Below are 22,040 nucleotides of genomic sequence, written 5' to 3'. Positions count from 1 at the left end.
GGCCACTTAAACACATGAAAACAAGCATGAAACCTCACACTGCTGGCCCTATTATCTCAGCACAATGTAACTACCTGCAATTCCCAGCAATTTTTTTTCATCACATATTGAATGTTTTTTTAAATATTATCAAAAAACAGGTGAATTTGAAAATGTTCTATCATCTCTACTCTTCAGTGTGCAAATGTAGATTAATTGTAAGTAAGGAACACTTTGCAGCACCTATTGATATGCAGTAAACCTCTCCTGCAAAATCTTCTCTGAGAGTCGTTCCCCTAGATCACTTTTCAATATAATGTTGGATTTTCCACAGTTTTTGAGGGAATAATTCATGACAAATAGAACACTAAATAGAATCTTCCTGAGTTTTGCACATTCCCTCCATGTCCTGGACTATGCATAATATGGAAAGCTGAATACACATCTTACCTTCAACATTAGCAAGCTTGAGCCAAGCCTGGGCTGCCATATTGGAGTTTACGTCATTAAATATCTGTACCTGTGAAAGTACAAAATACCCTGTGATGGTTCTTATGTCATTTTCCAACAGTATATATATATATATATATATATATATATATACACACACATAACACAAGAAGAATTGCACAAATTTTGACAAGACTGAGTTTCATAGAACATTTTTTAACCCACATTATGAGACTAAGGTTAATAATATAACTTTCATTACACGATCTTCAGTTTTAAACAAATTAGTTGAAGCAAAAAATCAGTACACCCCAAATCAAAAACTACTATATTTAGTATTTTGTATGACCTCCATCATTTTTAAGAACAGTCTTCTAGGCATGGTATGAGCAAGTCAGCATCATATTGCAACATCTATCTTTTTCCATTCTTGAAGAAAGTCCTCTTTTAGAGAATGGAAGCTGGATTGAGAGTGATGTTGCAGCCATGGGATTTATTAATTTGTGCATCAACTAATTTACGGTAAGTAAAACTGAAGATTTTATAATGAAGGTTAATAATATAACCTTACTTTTATGTTATGGATTAAACAAATGTGCCAAAAATCTCAGTCGTGTCAAAATTTTGGAAATTGTATTGGTGTTCAGTGAGATACTCCTTTATACTGAGCACTATATATATATATATATATATATATATATATATATATATATATATACATATATATACATATATATATATATATATATATATATATATCAGAAATGAGTACACTTTCTCTGAAAAGTAAATATATACCGGTATATAACATTTTTCCAATGGGATTTAATTTAAAATCTTGGACAGTTTGGCTTCAATGGTCTGTGTATCACAGTGAAAAAGGGAATTAACAGCTCACCTATGTTTTGAACTTGGGATTTTGGAGAGACTGAAGTGGGGGCTGTTGCAAAGTGGTGATCGGTTGAAAAAAGAGGTTGCCAGTTCAACCCAAAGGGATTGGAGAACGAGTTACTAGTCAATCCATTAGTGAGCTTATTCTAATGACAGGGTGCATACCTCTTACCGTATCTCTCTTCTACGCTGGTTATTGACCAGTTAAAGAGGTTTCCCAATTACAGAACAGTGGACCCCAATACTCTAAAATAAGAAATAGAGAAGGTCTTCACCCCCCTCATGTCCAGCCTCGGCTCTAAGCAGTGATGTGCACTGTCAATGTGATGTCACTGCTATAGGCAAAAACCAAGACGCAAGCAGTGGAGGGTAGCCGGCATTAGTTTAGGTATTTTAGAGTGTTTGAGGTCCAGTTTCTTGAAAGTGGAAAACACCTTTTAACAGTTGAACTTTTATTGATCATAAATCAACTTAGAAGTTGATTCATATGAGAAATTTAAAGGAATACTATATTAAAAAAACCTCTTTGGATGTAAGAAACATTAGAAGTGTGACCTTCAGATGGTTGCATTTGTTTTACCATACCTTGGTCTTGTCTCCACGCTGGAGTTTTTTAGGTCTAGTGGGAGAAATGTTTGTTTGTTCTTCACCTGCAAGAAACCATTTCTTAAATTATTATCATAATTGGTTTACTTACATCTAAAACATCTTGAGCTGAGATGCGTGTTAGGCCGAACGCTATTTCTCCTGACTGCACCAGGTATCCATGTTTATTTAAATTGTGGAAGAGGTAACAGGGACCTTGCATGTTGAAATCCAGCAGTAATCAGAGTGTCTAAGGCTATCTTCACACTACTTTTTTTGTTTTTCTTTTTAACTGCTTCAAAAATGCTTGTAAAACAATTATTATTATTATTTGTGTTCGTTTACACATTGCTTTTCATATGAAGAGTTGTTTGAGCATTTTTTTTTTCCTAAAGGGGCATTGTGGAAAATAAATGCAAGTCAGTTCTTTGAAGAGGATCCTGATGGAATTCGTTCTAAGGCGACATTCACACGTTCAGTATTTTACAGTCGTTCTAAGGCGACATTCACACGTTCAGTATTTTACATCAGTATTTGTAAGCTAAAACCAGGAGTGGGTGATATATACAGAAGTGGTGACGTGTTTCTGCTAATCTTTTCCTCTGATTATTCCACTCCTGATTTAGGCTTTACAAATACTGACCAAATAATGAACATGTGAACGTGACCTAAACCAGAGACTGTTAGATCAGAAGGCTGCAGAAAAAAAACCTCTTGGAAATTTTTTTTTTTCTAAAACACTTAAAAACTGCTTCAGGAAAGGTAGAAATCCTCAAAAAATCCCCCCCAAAAACTCAAGAAGGCCCATCATTCATTTATCTGATCTATATAACCACTTTATTTCATAGTGCATCACAATGTGTGATATAAGCGTAGACTGTTTTGTTAAATACCGTAATAGTTTTTGTTACCCGTCAGGATTGTACTATTAATGACAAGTAAATTCAGAGCCAGATCCACAGTGCCTATTTCTTATTAGTGAGACACAGCTGATAAATGCTATACATACTCTGTGTTTCAAAAATTGGTTTGATCTCACCAATGTGGTTTTCTTTCTGCCCCCAGGTACACAAGACTGGATCAGGAGGGGAACAATGATAGTGGTGGGGGAGGTTTTAAGTTACTCTTTTCCTCTAAAACTCCTTGTCATGCCCCTGCATTGCTCCTGCCCTTACAAGGGCAGTACCCAGGTGCAGCCTGCCCTCAAATTTCCCATAGGAATTGTATGGATTCCCAACGCGTTTCCCCCTCCATTCAGGGGATTCATCAGGGAGGGGGTTAAATAATATATGGGAATACAGGTTGGACTCTTGCAGTGGCAAGTATACCAAAAAATGGGTCTGATTGGGTCAGTGCCCCTACATGAGATTTGGTCCGCTTCATCATCATGTCCGGTGCATGTTTTATAAGTACAGTAGATCCACCTCCCACTACAGAGGCATCTGACGCCATTTCCAGTCTCTGGAATGCAAGTCCATATGCCTGGAACGCATGCCCCGACAGCAGTGTGGCTTCTGGACCACCGGAAGATCATGTGATCGCAAATGCTGTCACTTCTGGTCTATGGATTGCGTTTCTCCTGTGTTGAGACACATACAATTTCCGAAGGATCACTTCACTTCTAGTTCAAAGGTGGATGATGTGACTGGGAATCTCCTCCACATTACGTCTCACATATACAGTAATTGAGCCGCACGGAGAAATGTTTAGTGTAAACTGTGGAGTATCTATAGCAACCATAGTACCATACATATAGGGAAATCCTTATACTGGTAAAACTAGCCCAGAAATACACTCCTCTGACCTATTCTATGTGTGACTTTTATCACAATAAGTGCATAGTAAAAAACAGGAGAGGAGGAGGAAGCTAAACTGAAGTATTGCTGAAGATACTGCTCAGTATAATCAAAGGGAAGGTTAGGTTGGTCAACACAAAAAAAAATCATCAGCAAAGGTAATATGTCTGTTTTATAGAGTTTGATGTGCTGATTCAAAAAATATGCTTAGTTTTCCTCTATCACATAAAGTTTCTGAGATAGAAGTATTTTTGTTACTACGTTATTTCAGCATTTTCAATGTATGTGGTTTTTCATATGTTACTAGCTGAAAAGCCCGGCGTTACCCAGGCATAGTAACTGACTGTGGTTGGCTATAGCACCTCACTTCCCTCATTTTCCCATCACGCCTCTCATTTCCCCCCTCACATCTCTCATTTCCCCCTCACTCCTCTCCCCATTTCCCCCCCAACACCTGTCATTTTGACCTCACACCTGTCATTTTCCCCTCAATATATGCCTGTATGCCATCTCCCCTGTATATAGTATATACCTGTATTCCATCTCCCCTGTAAATAGTATATACCTGTATGTCATCTCCTCCTGTATATAGTATATACCTGTATGTCAACTCCCCTGTAAATAGTATATTCCTGTATGCTATCTCCTCCTGTATAAAGTATATACCTGTATGTCATCTCCCCTGTATGTAGTATATACCTGTGTGTCATTTCCTCCTGTATATAGTATATACCTGTGTGTCATCTCCTCCTGTGTATAGTATATACCTGTATGTCATCTCCTCCTGTATATAGTATATACCTGTATGTCATCTCCCCTGTATATAGTATATACCTGTGTCATTTCCTCCTGTATATAGTATATACCTGTGTGTCATCTCCTCCTGTATATAGTATATACCTGTATGTCATCTCCCCTTTATATAGTACATACCTGTATGTTATCTCCTCCTGTATATAGTATATGGATGTGTCATCTCCCCTGTATATACTATATACCTGTGTGTCATCTCCTCCTGTATATAGTATATACCTGTATGTCATCTCCCCTTTATATAGTATATACCTGTATGTCATCTCCCCTGTAAATAGTATATACCTGTGTGTCATCTCCTCCTGTATATAGTATATACCTGTATGTCATCTCCCCTTTATATAGTATATACCTGTATGTCATCTCCCCTGTATATAGTATATACCTGTGTGTCATCTCCTCCTGTATATAGTATATACCTGTATATAGTATATACAGTGGGGCAAAAAAGTATTTAGTCAGTCAGCAATAGTGCAAGTTCCACCACTTAAAAAGATGAGAGGCGTCTGTAATTTACATCATAGGTAGACCGCAACTATGGGAGACAAACTGAGAAAAAAAATCCAGAAAATCACATTGTCTGTTTTTTTATCATTTTTTTTGCATATTATGGTGGAAAATAAGTATTTGGTCAGAAACAAACAATCAAGATTTCTGGCTCTCACAGACCTGTAACTTCTTCTTTAAGAGTCTCCTCTTTCCTCCACTCATTACCTGTAGTAATGGCACCTGTTTAAACTTGTTATCAGTATAAAAATACACCTGTGCACACCCTCAAACAGTCTGACTCCAAACTCCACTATGGTGAAGACCAAAGAGCTGTCAAAGGACACCAGAAACAAAATTGTAGCCCTGCACCAGGCTGGGAAGACTGAATCTGCAATAGCCAACCAGCTTGGAGTGAAGAAATCAACAATGGGAGCAATAATTAGAAAATGGAAGACATACAAGACTGTTATGGACCTGGTAGGTAGGAGCACCCGGCACGACCTGATAGTTAAACTCACACAGGACAAGCTCTGGGATGTGGGAGCTCTGATGACCGCAAGCCCTAATCCTATCACACACACTAGAAATAGCCGTGGAGCGTTCCTGACTCTCCCTATACGCCTCTTCACAGCCTAAGAGCTAGCTAGCCCTAGAGATAGAAAATATAGCCTACCTTGCCTCAGAGAAATTCCCCAAAGGAAAAGGCAGCCCCCCCACATATATTGACTGTGAGTAAAGATGAAAGTCACAAACGCAGAAATGAAACAGGTTTCAGCAAAGGGAGGCCAGACTTACTAAACAGACACAGGATAGGAAAGGTATCTTTGCGGTCAGCACAAAAACTACAAAAGACCACGCAGAGTGTGCAAAAAAGACCTCCGCACCGACTCACGGTGCGGAGGTGCCACTCTGCATCCCAGAGCTTCCAGCTAGCAAGACAAAATCATGATAACCAGCTGGACAAGGAAACAATGAACAAATAATAACTATCAGGAACTTAGCTTCTGCTGGAGAAGACAGGTCACCAGAAAGATCCAGGAGCGAACTGAACCAATGCAGGAACATTGACAGCTGGCATGGAGTAACGATCTGAGTGGAGCTAAATAGAGCAGCCAACCAAAGGATAAACCATGTCACCTGTGTAAGGAACCTCAGAAGCAGCAGCTTCACTCACAGCCACCAGAGGGAGTCCATGGACAGAACACGCCGAAGTACCATTCATGACCACAGGAGGGAGTTCGACAACAGAATTCACAACAGTACCCCCCCCTTGAGGAGGGGTCGCCGATCAGGATGAGCCAAATGAAAGGCACGAACTAGATCATCTCAGATATGTTTCCAAAGTCTGATTAGTTCATTCGGTTTGGCCATTAGTCTGAGGATGGAAAGCCGAAGAAAAAGACAAATCAATGCCCATCTTAGCACAAAAGGACCGCCAAAACCTCGAAACAAACTGGAAACCTCTGTCCGAGACGATGTTCTCTGGAATGCCATGCAAACGAACCACATGCTGGAAAAACAATGGCACCAAATCAGAGGAGGAAGGTAAATTAGACAAGGGTACCAAATGGACCATCTTAGAGAAGCGATCACAAACCACCCAAATGACCGACATCCTTTGAGAAACAGGGAGCTCAGAAATAAAGTCCATGGAAATATGCGTCCAGGGCCTCTTCGGGACCGGCAAGGGCAAAAGCAACCCACTGGCACGAGAACAGCAGGGCTTAGCCCGAGCACAAGTCCCACAGGACTGCACAAAAGAACGCACATCCCGTGACAAAGAAGGCCACCAAAAGGATCTAGCCACCAAATCTCGTACCAAAGATTCCAGGATGACCAGCCAACACCGAACAATGAACCTCAGAGATAACTCTACTAGTCCATCTATCAGGGACAAACAGTTTCTCCGTAGGACAACGGTCAGGTCTATCAGCCTGAAACTTCTGCAGCACGCGCCGCAAATCAGGGGAGATGGCAGACAAAATTACCCCCTCTTTTAAGAATACCCGCCAGCTCCGGAACACCCGGAGAATCAGGCACAAAACTCCGTGACAGGGCATCAGCCTTCACATTCTTAGATCCCGGAAGGTATGAAACCACAAAATCAAAACGGGAGAAAAAGAGCGACCATCGAGCCTGTCTAGGATTCAACCGTTTGGCAGACTCGAGATAAGTCAAATTCTTGTGATCCGTCAAGACCACCACGTGATGTTTAGCTCCTTCAAGCCAATGTCGCCACTCCTCGAATGCCCACTTCATGGCCAACATCTCTCGATTGCCCACATCATAATTGCGCTCAGCAGGCAAGAATTTTCTAGAAAAGAAGGCACATGGTTTCATCACCGAGCAATCAGAACTTCTTTGCGACAAAACAGCCCGTGCTCCAATCTCAGAAGCATCAACCTCGACCTGAAACGGGAGCGAAACATCTGGCTGGCACAACACAGGGGCAGAAGAAAAACGACGCTTCAACTCCTGAAAAGCCTCTACAGCCGCAGAGGACCAATTGACCACATCAGCACCTTTCTTGGTCAAATCAGTCAACGGTTTAGCAATACTAGAAAAATTAGCGATGAAGCGACTGTAAAAATTAGCAAAGCCCAGGAACTTCTGCAGGCTCTTCACAGATGTCGGCTGAGTCCAATCATAAATGGCCTGAACTTTAACAGGGTCCATCTCGACAGTAGAAGGGGAAAAAATGAAACCCAAAAATGAAACCTTCTGAACTCCAAAGAGACACTTTGACCCCTTCACAAACAAGGAATTCGCACGAAGGACCTGGAACACCATTCTGACCTGCTTCACATGAGACTCCCAATCATCCGAAAAGACCAAAATATCATCCAAATATACAATCATGAATCTATCCAGGTACTCTCGGAAGATGTCATGCATAAAGGACTGAAACACAGATGGAGCATTAGAAAGCCCGAATGGCATAACCAGGTACTCAAAATGGCCCTCGGGCGTATTAAATGCTGTTTTCCATTCATCGCCCTGTTTAATTCGGACAAGATTATACGCCCCTCGAAGATCTATCTTGGTGAACCAACTAGCCCCCTTAATCCGAGCAAACAAATCAGACCGCAGCGGCAAAGGATACTGAAATTTGACTGTGATCTTATTAAGAAGGCGGTAATCAATACAAGGTCTCAAAGAGCCATCCTTCTTGGCCACAAAAAAGAACCCTGTTCCCAATGGTGACGACGACGGGCGAATATGACCCTTCTCCAAGGATTCCTTTACATAACTCCGCATAGCGGCGTACTCTGGCACAGATAAATTAAATAGACGGCCCTTAGGAAACTTACTACCAGGAATCAAATTAATAGCACAATCGCAATCCCTATGAGGAGGTAGGGCACCGGATTTGGGCTCTTCAAATACATCCCGATAATCTGATAAAAACTCAGGGACTTCAGAAGGAGTGGAAGGGGAAATTGACAACAATGGAACATCACCATGTACCCCCTGACAACCCCAGCCGGACAGACATAGATTTCCAATCCAACACTGGATTATGGACCTGTAGCCATGGCAACCCCAAAACGACCACATCATGCAGATTATGCAACACCAAAAAGCGAATATCCTCCTGATGTGCAGGAGCCATGCACATGGTCAATTGAGTCCAGTACTGAGGCTTATTCTTGGCCAAAGGCGTAGCATCAATTCCTCTCAATGGAATAGGATACTGCAAGGGCTCCAAGAAAAAACCACAGCGCCTGGCAAACTCCAAGTCCATCAAATTCAGGGCAGCGCCTGAATCCACAAATGCCATAACAGAATAGGACAACAGAGAGCAAATCAGAGTAACGGACAAAAGAAATTTAGACTGTACCGTACCAATGGTGGCAGACCTAGCGAACCTAGCGGAGATAGCATGAGTGGATTCACCACAGTAAAAACACAGCCCATTCCAACGTCTGTGTTCTTGCCGTTCAGCTCTGGTCAAAGTCCTATCACACTGCATAGGCTCAGGCCTATGCTCAGAGAATACCGCCAGATGGTGCACAGCTTTGCGCTCACGCAAGCGCCGATCGATCTGAATGGCCAAGGACATAGACTCATTCAGACCAGCAGGTGTGGGAAATCCCACCATGACGTTCTTAAGGGCTTCAGAAAGACCCTTTCTGAAAATTGCCGCCAGGGCACACTCATTCCACTGAGTAAGCACAGACCACTTTCTAACTTCTGACAGTAAACCTCTGCTTTATCCTGACCCTGACACAAAGCCAGCAAGATTTTCTCTGCCTGATCCACTGAATTTGGTTCATCATAAAGCAATCCAAGTGCCAGAAAAAAAGCATCAACATCACGCAATGCAGGATCTCCTGGCGCAAGGGAAAATGCCCAGTCTTGAGGGTCACCACGCAACAAAGAAATAATGATTTTTACTTGTTGAACGGGGTCACCAGAGGAGCGGGATTTCAAACCTAGAAACAGTTTACAATTATTTTTTAAATTCAAGAACTTAGATCTATCCCCAGAAAATAAATCAGGAATAGGAATTCTGGGCTCTAACATAGGATTCTGAACCACAAAATCTTGAATGTTTTGTACCCTTGCAGTGAGATGATCCACACAAGAGGACAGACCTTGAATGTCCATATCTACACCTGTGTCCTGAACCACCCAAAGGTTTAGGGGAAAAGAAAGGCAAAACACAGTGCAAAGAAAAAAAATGGTCTCAGAACTTTGGGCCAGCTGTACTGTTATGGACCTGGTGGTTAGGAGCACCCGGCACGACCTGATAGTTAAACTCACACAGGACAAGCTCTGGGATGTGGGAGCTCTGCTGACCGCAAGCCCTAATCCTATCACACACACTAGAAATAGCCATGGAGCGTTCCTGACTCTCCCTAGACGCTTCTTCACAGCCTAAGAGCTAGCTAGCCCTAGAGATAGAAAAATAGCCTACCTTGCCTCAGAGAAATTCCCCAAAGGAAAAGGCAGCCCCCCACATATATTGACTGTGAGTAAAGATGAAAGTCACAAACGCAGAAATGAAACAGGTTTCAGCAAAGGGAGGCCAGACTTACTAAACAAACACAGGATAGGAAAGGTATCTTTGCGGTCAGCACAAAAACTACAAAAGACCACGCAGAGTGTGCAAAAAAGACCTCCGCACCGACTCACGGTGCGGAGGTGCCACTCTGCATCCCAGAGCTTCCAGCTAGCAAGACAAAATCATGATAACCAGCTGGACAAGGAAACAATGAACAAATAATAACTATCAGGAACTTAGCTTCTGCTGGAGAAGACAGGTCACCAGAAAGATCCAGGAGCGAACTGAACCAATGCAGGAACATTGACAGCTGGCATGGAGTAACGATCTGAGTGGAGTTAAATAGAGCAGCCAACCAAAGGATAAACCACGTCACCTGTGTAAGGAACCTCAGAAGCAGCACCTTCACTCACAGCCACCAGAGGGAGTCCATGGACAGAACTCGCCGAAGTACCATTCATGACCACAGGAGGGAGTTCGACAACAGAATTCACAACACAAGACCACTGATAATCTCCCTTGATCTGGGGCTCCACGCAAAATCCCACCCCGTGGGGTCAGAATGATCACAAGAACGGTGAGCAAAAATCCCAGAACCACGCGGGGGGACCTAGTGAGTGAACTGCAGAGAGCTGGGACCAATGTAACAAGGCCTATCATAAGTAACACACTACGTCACCATGGACTCAGATCCTGCAGTGCCAGACGTGTCCCACTGCTTAAGCCAGTACATGTCCGGGCCCGTCTGAAGTTTGCTAGAGAGCATTTGGATGATCCAGAGGAGTTTTGGGAGAATGTCCTATGGTCTGATGAAACCAAACTGGAACTGTTTGGTAGAAACACAACTTGTCGTGTTTGGAGGAAAAAGAATACCGAGTTGCATCCATCAAACACCATACCTACTGTAAAGCATGGTGGTGGAAACATCATGCTTTGGGGCTGTTTCTCTGCAAAGGGGCCAGGACGACTGATCCGGGTACATGAAAGAATGAATGGGGCCATGTATCGTGAGATTTTGAGTGCAAACCTCCTTCCATCAGCAAGGGCATTGAAGATGAAACGTGGCTGGGTCTTTCAACATGACAATGATCCAAAGCACACCGCCAGGGCAACGAAGGAGTGGCTTCGTAAGAAGCATTTCAAGGTCCTGGAGTGGCCTAGCCAGTCTCCAGATCTCAACCCTATAGAAAACCTTTGGAGGGAGTTGAAAGTCCGTGTTTCCAAGCGAAAAGCCAAAAACATCACTGCTCTAGAGGAGATCTGCATGGAGGAATGGGCCAACATACCAACAACAGTGTGTGGCAACCTTATGAAGACTTACAGAAAACGTTTGACCTCTGTCATTGCCAACAAAGGATATATTACAAAGTATTGAGATGAAATTTTGTTTCTGACCAAATACTTATTTTCCACCATAATATGCAAATAAAATGTTAAAAAAACAGACAATGTGATTTTCTGGATTTTTTTTTCTCAGTTTGTCTCCCATAGTTGAGGTCTACCTATGATGTAAATTACAGACGCCTCTCATCTTTTTAAGTGGTGGAACTTGCACTATTGCTGACTGACTAAATACTTTTTTGCCCCACTGTACCTGTATGTCATCTCCCCTTTATATAGTATATACCTGTATGTCATCTCCCCTGTATATACTATATACCTGTATGTCATCTCCTCCTGTATATAGTATATACTTGTATGTCATCTCTTCCTGTATATAGTATATACCTGTATGTCATCTCCTCCTGTATATAGTATATACCTGTATGTCATCTCCTCCTGTATATAGTATATACCTGTGTGTCATCTCCTCCTGTATATATTATATACCTGTATCTCATCTGCTCCTGTATATAGTATATACCTGTATGTCATCTCCTCCTGTATATAGTATATACCTGTATGTCATCTCACCTTTGTATAGTACAAGCTTTTTAATACTGAGAATGTCCTTTGTTGCCTATATTAACCAATCAGAGCTCAGACTAATTAACTGTAGCAAAATAGAAGCTGAGCTGTGATTGGTTGCTATTGCTAGCCTGATAAATCCCCAGCCAACAGGAAGCCCTCCCCCCCGGCAGTATATATTAGCTCACACATACACATAATAGACAGGTTATGTGACTGACAGCTGCCGTATTTCCTAAATGTTTGCTTATTAATCAGATTTTTTTTTGAAGCATAATACCAGACTTGTGTTTTAGGGCGAGTTTCATGTGTCAAGTTGTGTGTGTTGAGTTGCGTGTGGCGACATGCATGTAGCGACTTTTGTGAGAGGAGTTTTGTGTGGCGACGTGTGTAGCAACTATTTGTGTGTCAAGTTGCATGTGACAGGTTAGTGTAGCAAGTTGTGTGCAGCAAGTTTTGTGCATGGCGAGTTTTGCGTGTGGCGAGTTTTATGTGAGGCAACTTTTGCATGTGTTGCAACTTTTGTGCATGTGGCAATTTTTCCGCGTGTGCAAGTTTGCATGTGGCGAGTTTTCGATGAGGTGAGTTTTGCGTGAGCCTAGTTTTGCATGTGGCGAGTTTTGCATGTGGTGAATTTTGTGCATGGCTAGTTTTGAGTGGCGACTTTTGTGTTTCAACTTTTATGTGGCGAGGTTGGTGTATGTGTGGTGAAATGTGTGCTGAGGGTGGTATATGTGTTCAAGCGCGTGGTAGTGTGTGGCGCATTTTGTGTGTGTGTGTTCATATCCCCGTGTGTGCTGAGTATCCCATGTCGGGGCCCCACCTTAGCAACTGTACGGTATATACTCTTTGGCGCCATCGCTCCCATTCTTTAAGTCCCCCTTGTTCACATCTGGCAGCTGTCAATTTGTCTCCAACACTTTCCCTTTCACTTTTTCCCCATTATGTAGATAGGGGCAAAATTGTTTGGTGAATTGTAACACGCGGGGTTAAAATTTCGCCTCACAACATAGCCTATGACGCTCTCGGGGTCCAGACGTGTGACTGTGCAAAATTTTGTGGCTGTAGCTGCGACGGTGCAGATGCCAATCCCGGACACACATACACACACACACACACATTCAGCTTTATATATTAGATTCCCATGTCTTTGCTTGTCTTACTTAGTTGTGAATTTTCTTACAGGGACAACATCAGTAAAGGTTTTAGTGAGTTTTATCGGAGGAGTATTGACAGTCAACCAACGACTGCTCCTTAGAAAGTCACATGTTATGGGGAGGAGCTAACTGTTATGAGGTGGTAAGGTTTAAGTTAGTCAGAAAAGGATGGTGATGGCAGCAAGGACTGGTATGTGAGACTCTGACAGGAGACAGGCCTCTACAGGAATCTGAGCCCTGCCACAGTGAGATAGAAGGGAAGGCAGTGAACAGCCGCCATTGTGAGAGGATTTTCACTGCATTTCTGGGAGGGCAAGTCGCCTAAGAGGGAAGAAAACAGCTCAGCCACTGAGGTGTAACTGAGTGAGGGTCTCCACAGAGAGAGAACCTGAAAGCAGCCAATGTCACACTGAGAATCTGTCTGTCTCCAAATGTTCATCTGTAAGGAATAGGCTGACGACCCATTTACCTCACAACTGTATATAGTTATCTACCTGATTACCTCCAGTAAAATCAGTTCTAAATACAAGCTGCCTCTGTCATCTCTGGGGAAATATTTACACATAGTCGGTCGGCTCATCGCATTTTTTTTTGAGTTTGCCACCACCATTGAACTGAACTTACTGTTTGATCTGATTTAAAGGAGAAAAATGCCCCGACAGTGCATCAATCTGAACAGATTCTGCTATGTGTGTGGTTCTTTTACAACAAAAGGCCAAGCATGTTCAATCACTCATGATAAACCCCTTCGCGACATGCGCCGTACTAGTATGCGGGAACTGCATTTGTGCCAGCAGTAGTACTAGTACGGCGCCGTGATCACCGCAGTCTCATGGTGTGCGGCCGCAGTGAGCGCGTGTGGGTGTCAGCAGTATGTGACAGCTGACACCCTGCAGCAATGCCCACAATTGGTGCTAGCAGTAGTAACAGCGACATAGAGGAACAAAGATCTTTCTTCCTCTACTACATATAAAGTTGGGATTGGTTAAAAACTTTGTGAAAGCCATGGCAAAGACAAATTCACAAGGGTTCCAGTACATTTCACAGAAATTCTCCAGCATTTCACCAGCAAAACTGAAGGAAGGGGTATTTGTTGTTCCTCAGATCAGAGAGCTTATGAGAGATGATGTGTTCGAAGGAATTCTAAATGATAAGGAATTGAGATCTTGGAATAGCTTCAAGTGGATTTGTGAAAACTTCTTAGGAAAAAAAATCTCCAGAATATGTTGAAGGTGTTGAGGAACTGCTAAATGCATACCAGTGCCTTGGGTGTCGCATGTCTCTGAAAATGCACTTTTTGCATTCACATTTAGATTTCTTCCCTCAAAATCTTGGGGATGTAAGCGATGAACAAGGCGAGCGGTTTCACCAGGACATGAAAGTAATGGAACATCGCTACCAGGGTTTTTGGAATGACTCAACAATGGCAGATTACTGTTGGATATTATATAGGGACAACCCTTAAAAATCGTATCAACGACAGTCTAATGTCAAGCACTTTTAATTTTTGCCCATATTTTGGTTTCTATTTTGCATATATAAATCCATTTTAATTGACTGGTTTCATGTATACAATGCCCCTAATATCAATACATTTGCAAAAATATATAAGGACAAGATCAGGATACGTTCAAATATAGGGAAGGAAGAAGGAGGGGTGGCAGGAGAAATATTGGAGGGACTTATTGAATTTTTGTATAAAGACTACTACAGTTGGAAGGGGGAGATATTCTTTAAAGCGAAGTGTGAGGGGGACATCAAGTTTTATGAGGTTGTGGAACCCATGTGTCCCTTATAAAGCCGTTTCCACTATGAATGGATTCTCTTAGAGGAAGCAACTATAACTAAGTTGTTCATTCAGACCATGTGGTTTTTGTGTGTCCAAATGGAAGATCCATCAAGACTCCCTCTGCAACACCATCCTGTCAAAGTCTCCTCCTCTAACTAATGGTTTAATTTTGTCAATGCCCATGGATTTGATCATTTTGATATCCCCCCTCCCATGATGACCATGATGACCATTGACATGTTTCACCAGTGGTGTGTCCCTCTCATTGCAAATGTCCCCCCAAGTGTTCCCCTACCCTTCTCCCAAATTCCCTAGTTGTTTTTTTCCAACATATGATTTACGGCATCTGCAAGTTGCCTGATAAATAATCCCCTTAGTTTCACAATTTATGAAATCTTTCACTTGGAAAGTTTCATTGGTAATGTCATTGTTGAATTCTTTCCCAGTCTCGATAAATTCACATGCTACACATGTGCTACACCTAAAATATGCTAACTTTACAATAAGAGAGCTATTAGAGTCAAATTGGATATAGATTAATTCAATTCTCACGCAGTTGATGCTAGGTCTGTCAATGAGCCATAGACAAGTTTAATTCTGATTTTAATAGCATGATATGAATATACCGTAAGTCGTTTTTAGTGATGGGCAAACCTGTGGATGTTCGGGTCTGGCAGGTTCAGCCGAACATCTAAAAATATTTTGGCTTTGGTACAAGAACCAGAAAGGTACCCAAATCACATTCAGATGAATGGGTAGCCAGAACATCTGTTGTTTGCAATGCTGTCATCTGCATAACAGCATGGCAAACCCAGGCTCTGATCTGCGGTAAGATCATTGCCACTTGTCACAGAGCTGTGGTTCTCATGCTATCAGATGACAGTGATTATCAGGAATAGAGGGGTCCCTCTGTTTTTTAAAATTATTAAAATAAATTATTTAAAAGAAAAGACGTTGTGGATTCCCTCATTTACGACAACCAGAAAAGCTAAAGCAGACAGTTGGGGGCCATGGATATTTCACCCCCTAGCCTAAAAATAGCAGCCGTGCAGCTGCCCCAGAAAAGGCGCTGTCTTGCTAATCTTTGCTTTAGACAGGTGAGTGATATGGTTGTTTGTTTTTTATTTATTTATTTTTACAGGTGACAAGGGCTTCAATGGATGAGGCATAAGGTGAGTAAAACTGTGTTTTTTTTTTATTTCAAATAAAGGAGCATGTGTTTTTCTTTCAAGTAAAGTACTGTTTCTTTTTTACAATCTAACTATGGGTTTAGTAATGGGGTGTATTATAGACAGCTCTCCATTACTAACCTGTGGACTTGATGTCAGCGGCCATAAAACAGCTGGCATCAACTCCACAACGATTACCCCACTTGCCACCGCACCAGGTCAAGTGGGAAGAGCAGGGCAAAGAGCCAGAATTGGCAAATCTAGTAGATGCATGTTTTCTGCGGTGGCTGCAGGCTGCTATTTTTAGGCTGGGGGTAATATACATGGCCCCTTACCAGCCTGAGAATACCAGCCCCAGCTGTCAGCTTTAGCTTAGCTGGTTGTCAAAAATGCGGGGGACCCCATGTAATTTTTAAAAATTACTTATTTAAATAGTTTTAAAAAACAGTGTGGGGACCCCTCTGTTCTTGACAACCAGCTATGATAAAGCTGGCAGCTGAGGTTTGCAGCCCACAGCTGCCAGTTTTGCCTGCTCTGGTTATCAAAAATAGAAGAGACCCCATGTAATTTTTTTTGTATCATTATTTATTTTTTAGCACACGCACCAGCTGATGAATATTCCCATCAGCAGTGCCTTCTCTTGCTCTTTTCAGCAACAGCAGGTGTAGGCTGATAGGAGTAGTACTATCTCATCAGCCAAAGCATGTAACCAAAGGTAACCTTATAACTGCCAATCACAGCTGCTGGCTCACACTGTCATCTTACAGCGTGGAAACTGTAGCTCTCTGACCGGCGGTAGTGATTTTACAGTCTATCAGAGCCACCGGTGTTTCTCACTCTGTCATCCAGATGTCAGTGTGGGAAACACCCGATTTTCAGGGTGATGAACCCGAATAGTAAAATGGACTTCTTGGAGAACTTCGTGTTTGGGGTTTCGTGCCAGAACAGTAGGTGTTACATATGGACCCCAAACTTTACTGTTTGGGTTCACTCATCGCTAGTAGTGATGAGCGAGTGTGCTCGTTACTCTGGATTTACGAGCATGCTCGGATGCTCTCCGAGTATTTTGGGCATGCTCATAGATTATGTTTGTGCCGCCGCATCTGCATGATTTGCGGCTGCTAGACAGCCTGAGTGCATGTGGGGATTCCCTAAAAAACAGACAACCTGTACACATGCATGGATTGCCCAACAGCCACAAATCATCACAGCTCAGACTACACGTGCTGCTGACCCCTGATGAACCCCCTTGTAACAATGGGGGGGGGGGGAAACACGTCGGGCATTGTTTTGGGGATAAGATATTGATCGAGTGCTGTTTTTCTCATCTCCTCATCATCATCTCCTACGGCGTTACCCTGATGTCGGGATTTTGTGCCGCTGCTCACAGATGAGTATCCTTGATCTTACTGTGCTAATCACTGAATTACTATGCTGCTGTGACTATTGGTTCCGTACCCTCTATTATTGAGGGTTAAGTTTAAGTTGGTACGGTGCATTTTGTGATGACAACGCTGCTGTAATTATCGGTTCTATACCCTCTATTAAGGGGTGTAGGATCAATTTGGCACTTTGCACTTTATTATTGCCGTTTGTAGTTGTATGATTGGAGATTGATGTAATAGCCTTTTTTGTGTCCATATGAGGGGGCGTTCTGGGCAATTTGTCTAAGATCTATACATGTGTATATTGCCTGATTTGTTAGAGACGATCGTGTCTCGGCAACATAATTGTCTACTGATTGACTTTAAGATATAAATGTGTCCCCCTATTGGATACTTGTTATCATCTTTTCTTATTTTGATGATGTGAGATTTATTTATTGCATCCTGATATACCCTCTATCAGCTGGGCATATCTGACTTTGTCGATCGAAGCCCAATCTGTGATATACTGATCTCTCTATTACATTATACTATTTTGTTGGTTTGTTAGGTTTTTGTTTCACATTTTTTTATTTCTTTATTTTCTTCTTGTGGTTATCAGGGTGTATTGGGACATTTTTCTATTCTTTATCTCCATTGTAGGGATTTTTGAGGGATCCTAGGGTAAGTCGACGCTGAGTAGGGGCGCCAACCGTTTCAAAGTAGGGTGCCAACCTCCACTGTCAGGTAGGGTTTGTCCGTTAGGCACATATTAGGTCGTTCTAGGCTTCCTGCATTGTAGGGATCTCTAGGGATTCTGAGGGCGAGCCGCCGTGGAGTGGGGGCGCCAAGCGTAATTTAGGGTGCCAACCCCCGCTGCCAGGTAGGACAAAGCTTAGTGTCGCTCTAGGATCATATAGGCACATTTCTGCTGTTGTGTTTTAATGATTAGAGTTTTTAGTAGTACATGTCATTAAAGGTTATTTTTTATGAATCCTGTTTTTTTTTGTTTTTGCACATGCATGGATTGCCCAACAGCCACAAATCATGTAGCTGTGGGACACCAGCATAATATACAAGCACGCTCAAGATACTTGGAGAACACCTAACTGCCTGTTAGGGCAGTGAGAATCTGGAATTGCTTGCCTGAGGAGGTGGTGATGGCGAACTCAGTCGAGGGGTTCAAGAGAGGCCTGGATGTCTTCCTGGAGCAGAACAATATTGTATCATACAATTAGGTTCTGTAGAAGGACGTAGATCTGGGGATTTATTATGATGGAATATAGGCTGAACTGGATGGACAAATGTCTTTTTTCGGCCTTACTAACTATGTTACTATGTTACCTGACCATGCTCAGAAATCTCGAGTAACGGGCACACTCGCTCATCACTAATCGCTAGTCATATTACTGTATACCAAAGTAATATATAAAAACCCATTTACATATTTTGTTTAAAACAATGTATACATGAAATACATCTTCAAACACTATAGATATAAACATTGGATACAAACGTATGCAATGCAGACTTTCATTGGCATAAACGCCTGAGTGATCCCCTGTAGTGAAAAAAAGGATTCATGACATACCAAACAATTAGCCCATAGACTATAAGGTACTTAGAGAATATATCTCTAAATTTTTTGGTGGGATGGATGAAGTTAGCTAATGTGCATGAAATATGATGGGTTTCTTTGTAGTCATCATTTCCTGAATACAATTACCTTTTTCTTCCAAAGAGATGTTTTTCTTACAGTTGTAATGACCTGGGATGTTATGTAGTGTCGTAAATAAGAATACCCTGTAAAAGACATTAAAAAATCATGATCACATGTTTTATTAGATTATAATCTGCTACTAGTATTATCACTGACAGATCTTCATCATGACAGGGTTTTCTGTGGGCATAAAAGCTAACATGCATGTAGTTGGTAAAAGAGGCAACTACCTAACTGTCCTACCTGGTGCCAGCTCAGAGCAGTCACCGACCGCTCCTGCTGGTGATTTAGCTGCTCTTAGTCAAAATAGCAGCTCTCATTCTTCCAGTCTGCTCTGTGTAAGGGGCAAGACTGCTGGCATCACGCTGATTGACAGCCGGCTCCCCGCAGTTAGGCAATGGGAGCCTAACTGCTCCCATTTGCCCTTTGGGGCAACTGTTTTTCCTTTTTTCTACTTCTATGCTTGTATTTTGGACTAACATATTTTTTACAATTAGGTTTCATAAAAAATTTGGCAAAATTTGCGTTCCATAGCCTCGGTGATGTACGGTCCCTTGCTGGATGCAGAATAAGTAAAATAAGAATTAATCAGGGAGCTCATTCTGAAAGAGAGTTTGTAACTCTCTTATCTATCTTTTTCTGAGCTTTTATGTGCTAATTTTTGATTACATAAACGTTCAACTTTCTTTGCATGTGATGTGTGGTCATAAATCAGTTGAGAGGAGCTCAGCAAACGACAGATAAAACAGTTATAAACTCCCTGTCATAACAAGCAGATTTGTAGCCAGCAATGTGCAGAGAAATAAACAGGTGTAATATCTGTTACCAGTTTTTTGTCACACAATTTTCCAGCAGATTAGGCTGAAATAAGACATCGGATTACAGGTATCAAGATCTCATTATATCCAGCTTCCTATGCCCTACATGCCACATGCCCATATAGACGGCTTAGGGGGCTGATCCTACTGATTCCCTTAAAATTACTTTTGGCCATACAGTGTCTACGTTCGGTGACAATTATTATGGAATTTGGAGCTGGTTATGGTGGAAATGGTGTGTCAGGAATACGTTTTGGAGAACCCAATATTATTATTGGCCATATCCCAAGACAGTCACCAGCATAGAGCTCGCATCATCGCCTCACACACATTACATAGTAACATAGTAACATAGTTAGTAAGGCCGAAAAAAGACATTTGTCCATCCAGTTCAGCCTATAATACTCAGCCTATAATTCTTACTCAGGTGGGTGAGGCTTGTTCATCCGGGTAGGTGAGCTTGGTCTCATCGATGATTGACAGCTTTCATCCAGCTCCTTCCTCCGGTAGTCACCAGCGTATACTGTGGCACTTTCCTCTTTCTTTCTGGCATCACGGATGTGCTGCAGCTGCGCTTCAACTCTAATCTCAGCATATTTCTCCTTGGCAGGCCTAGGCTGGTAATTTAGACTAACAAATGACTGAAAGTTGGCATTGTGGTATAGGGAATATCCTGCCATTGTCATGATGAAGAGTTCTAGAGAGTAAGAAGTGTTCTCGCCTCCACTACTCTGCGCTCGTTCAGCAGGCTCTGCTCTGTTGTTAATGGTTGCTTAGCAACACTCATATTGCTCGCTACTTGACCCTCGTTACTCGGTGACCACCACGTGAAAGGTGTACCCGAGCAAGCACTGCATATCAATTACTATGCAAAGTGAGCACAGAACACAATAACGTTCTCTACCATGTGAAATGACTAATATAGAGCGCAGAATCCGGTATCTTACAGTATGCCAGTCACTTCTAAATAATCTTACTTATACAGTATATGAGTTCTATCCTAGAGAAACTAAGCCTAAAGCTCCCAGGCACCGATGCCACACCGTATGGTAGGATTTACATACAGTAAAAGTGCATAGGTATATATATCCGATATCATTGTATTGATGTATATTAGGCTAGGGTCACAAGATCGTATTTTCTCTCATCCGAGAGAATCCGGTTGATTTTTACAAATGATACTCAGATCAGCGTATGATTACAGTGTGATCACAGTGTGATCTGATTTTCTCAAATGAGAAGATGGAAAAAGATTCTCCATTCAGTCAATGCGTGAAAATCGGATCGCATTCGAATGGCATCCGAGTGCAGTCGGGACCCATTGACTTGGATGGCTGAGTGCAATCCGAATATTGTATGCAAAATTTGCATGTTGTATTAGGAAAAAAATCGGACCTATGCACGGCGCCATAGATTAAATTTGATCTGAAAATACAGTCATCTGCATGGAAGACCTTGTCTTTACAATTCTCACCTATAGTGCCTCTCTCAACACATAACGAGGGGCATACAGGTAACACAGGCATATATAAGGCCTGAAATAAAATGCCATATGTCCATGCAATTTTCCATACCCAATTTTTATAGAACATCTTTTTTTCTTTTTGTATCTGGCTTTCAGTCATATACAGTTAGGGCCATATATATTTGGACAGAGACAACATTTTTCTAATTTTGGTTATAGACATTACCACAATGAATTTTAAACAAAACAATTCAGATGCAGTTGAAGATCAGACTTTCAGCTTTCATTTGAGGGTATCCACATTCAAATTGGATGAAGGGTTTAAGAGTTTCCGCTCCTTAACATGTGCCACCCTATTTTTAAAGGGACCAAAAGTAATTGGACAATTGACTCCAAGGCTATTTCATGGACAGGTGTGGGCAATCCCTTCGTTATGTCATTCTCAATTAAGCAGATAAAAGGCCTGGAGTTGATTTGAGGTGTGGTGCTTGCATTTGGAAGGTTTTGCTGTGAAGTAAATATGCAGTCAAAGGAGCTCTCCATGCAGGTGAAACAAGCCATCCTTAAGCTGCGAAAACAGAAAAAACCCATCCGAGAAATTGCTACAATATTAGGAGTGGCAAAATCTACAGTTTGGTA

General features: G+C 42.0%; 1 protein-coding gene across 1 annotated transcript in view; it reads right to left on the bottom strand.

Moving 5' to 3' along the window:
- The window catches only part of LOC138656782 (uncharacterized), a 45,832-nt gene extending 25,149 nt beyond the window's left edge, over positions 1-20,683 (bottom strand). The window contains exons 1-4 of the mRNA XM_069744028.1: positions 20,360-20,683; positions 19,125-19,201; positions 1,906-1,970; positions 430-499 (exon numbers count right to left, since the gene is read on the bottom strand). Coding sequence (XP_069600129.1) covers positions 430-499; positions 1,906-1,970; positions 19,125-19,201; positions 20,360-20,622 — 475 coding nt within the window. The 5' untranslated portion in view covers positions 20,623-20,683. The remainder of the gene's footprint in view (positions 1-429; positions 500-1,905; positions 1,971-19,124; positions 19,202-20,359) is intronic.
- Positions 20,684-22,040: the final 1,357 nt, after the last annotated feature.

The sequence above is a fragment of the Ranitomeya imitator genome, chromosome 1, assembly GCF_032444005.1.
Source record: "Ranitomeya imitator isolate aRanImi1 chromosome 1, aRanImi1.pri, whole genome shotgun sequence".
Taxonomy (NCBI): domain Eukaryota; kingdom Metazoa; phylum Chordata; class Amphibia; order Anura; family Dendrobatidae; genus Ranitomeya; species Ranitomeya imitator.
Note: the sequence above shows the minus strand (reverse complement) of the source record. Positions and strands in the feature narration are given on the sequence as shown.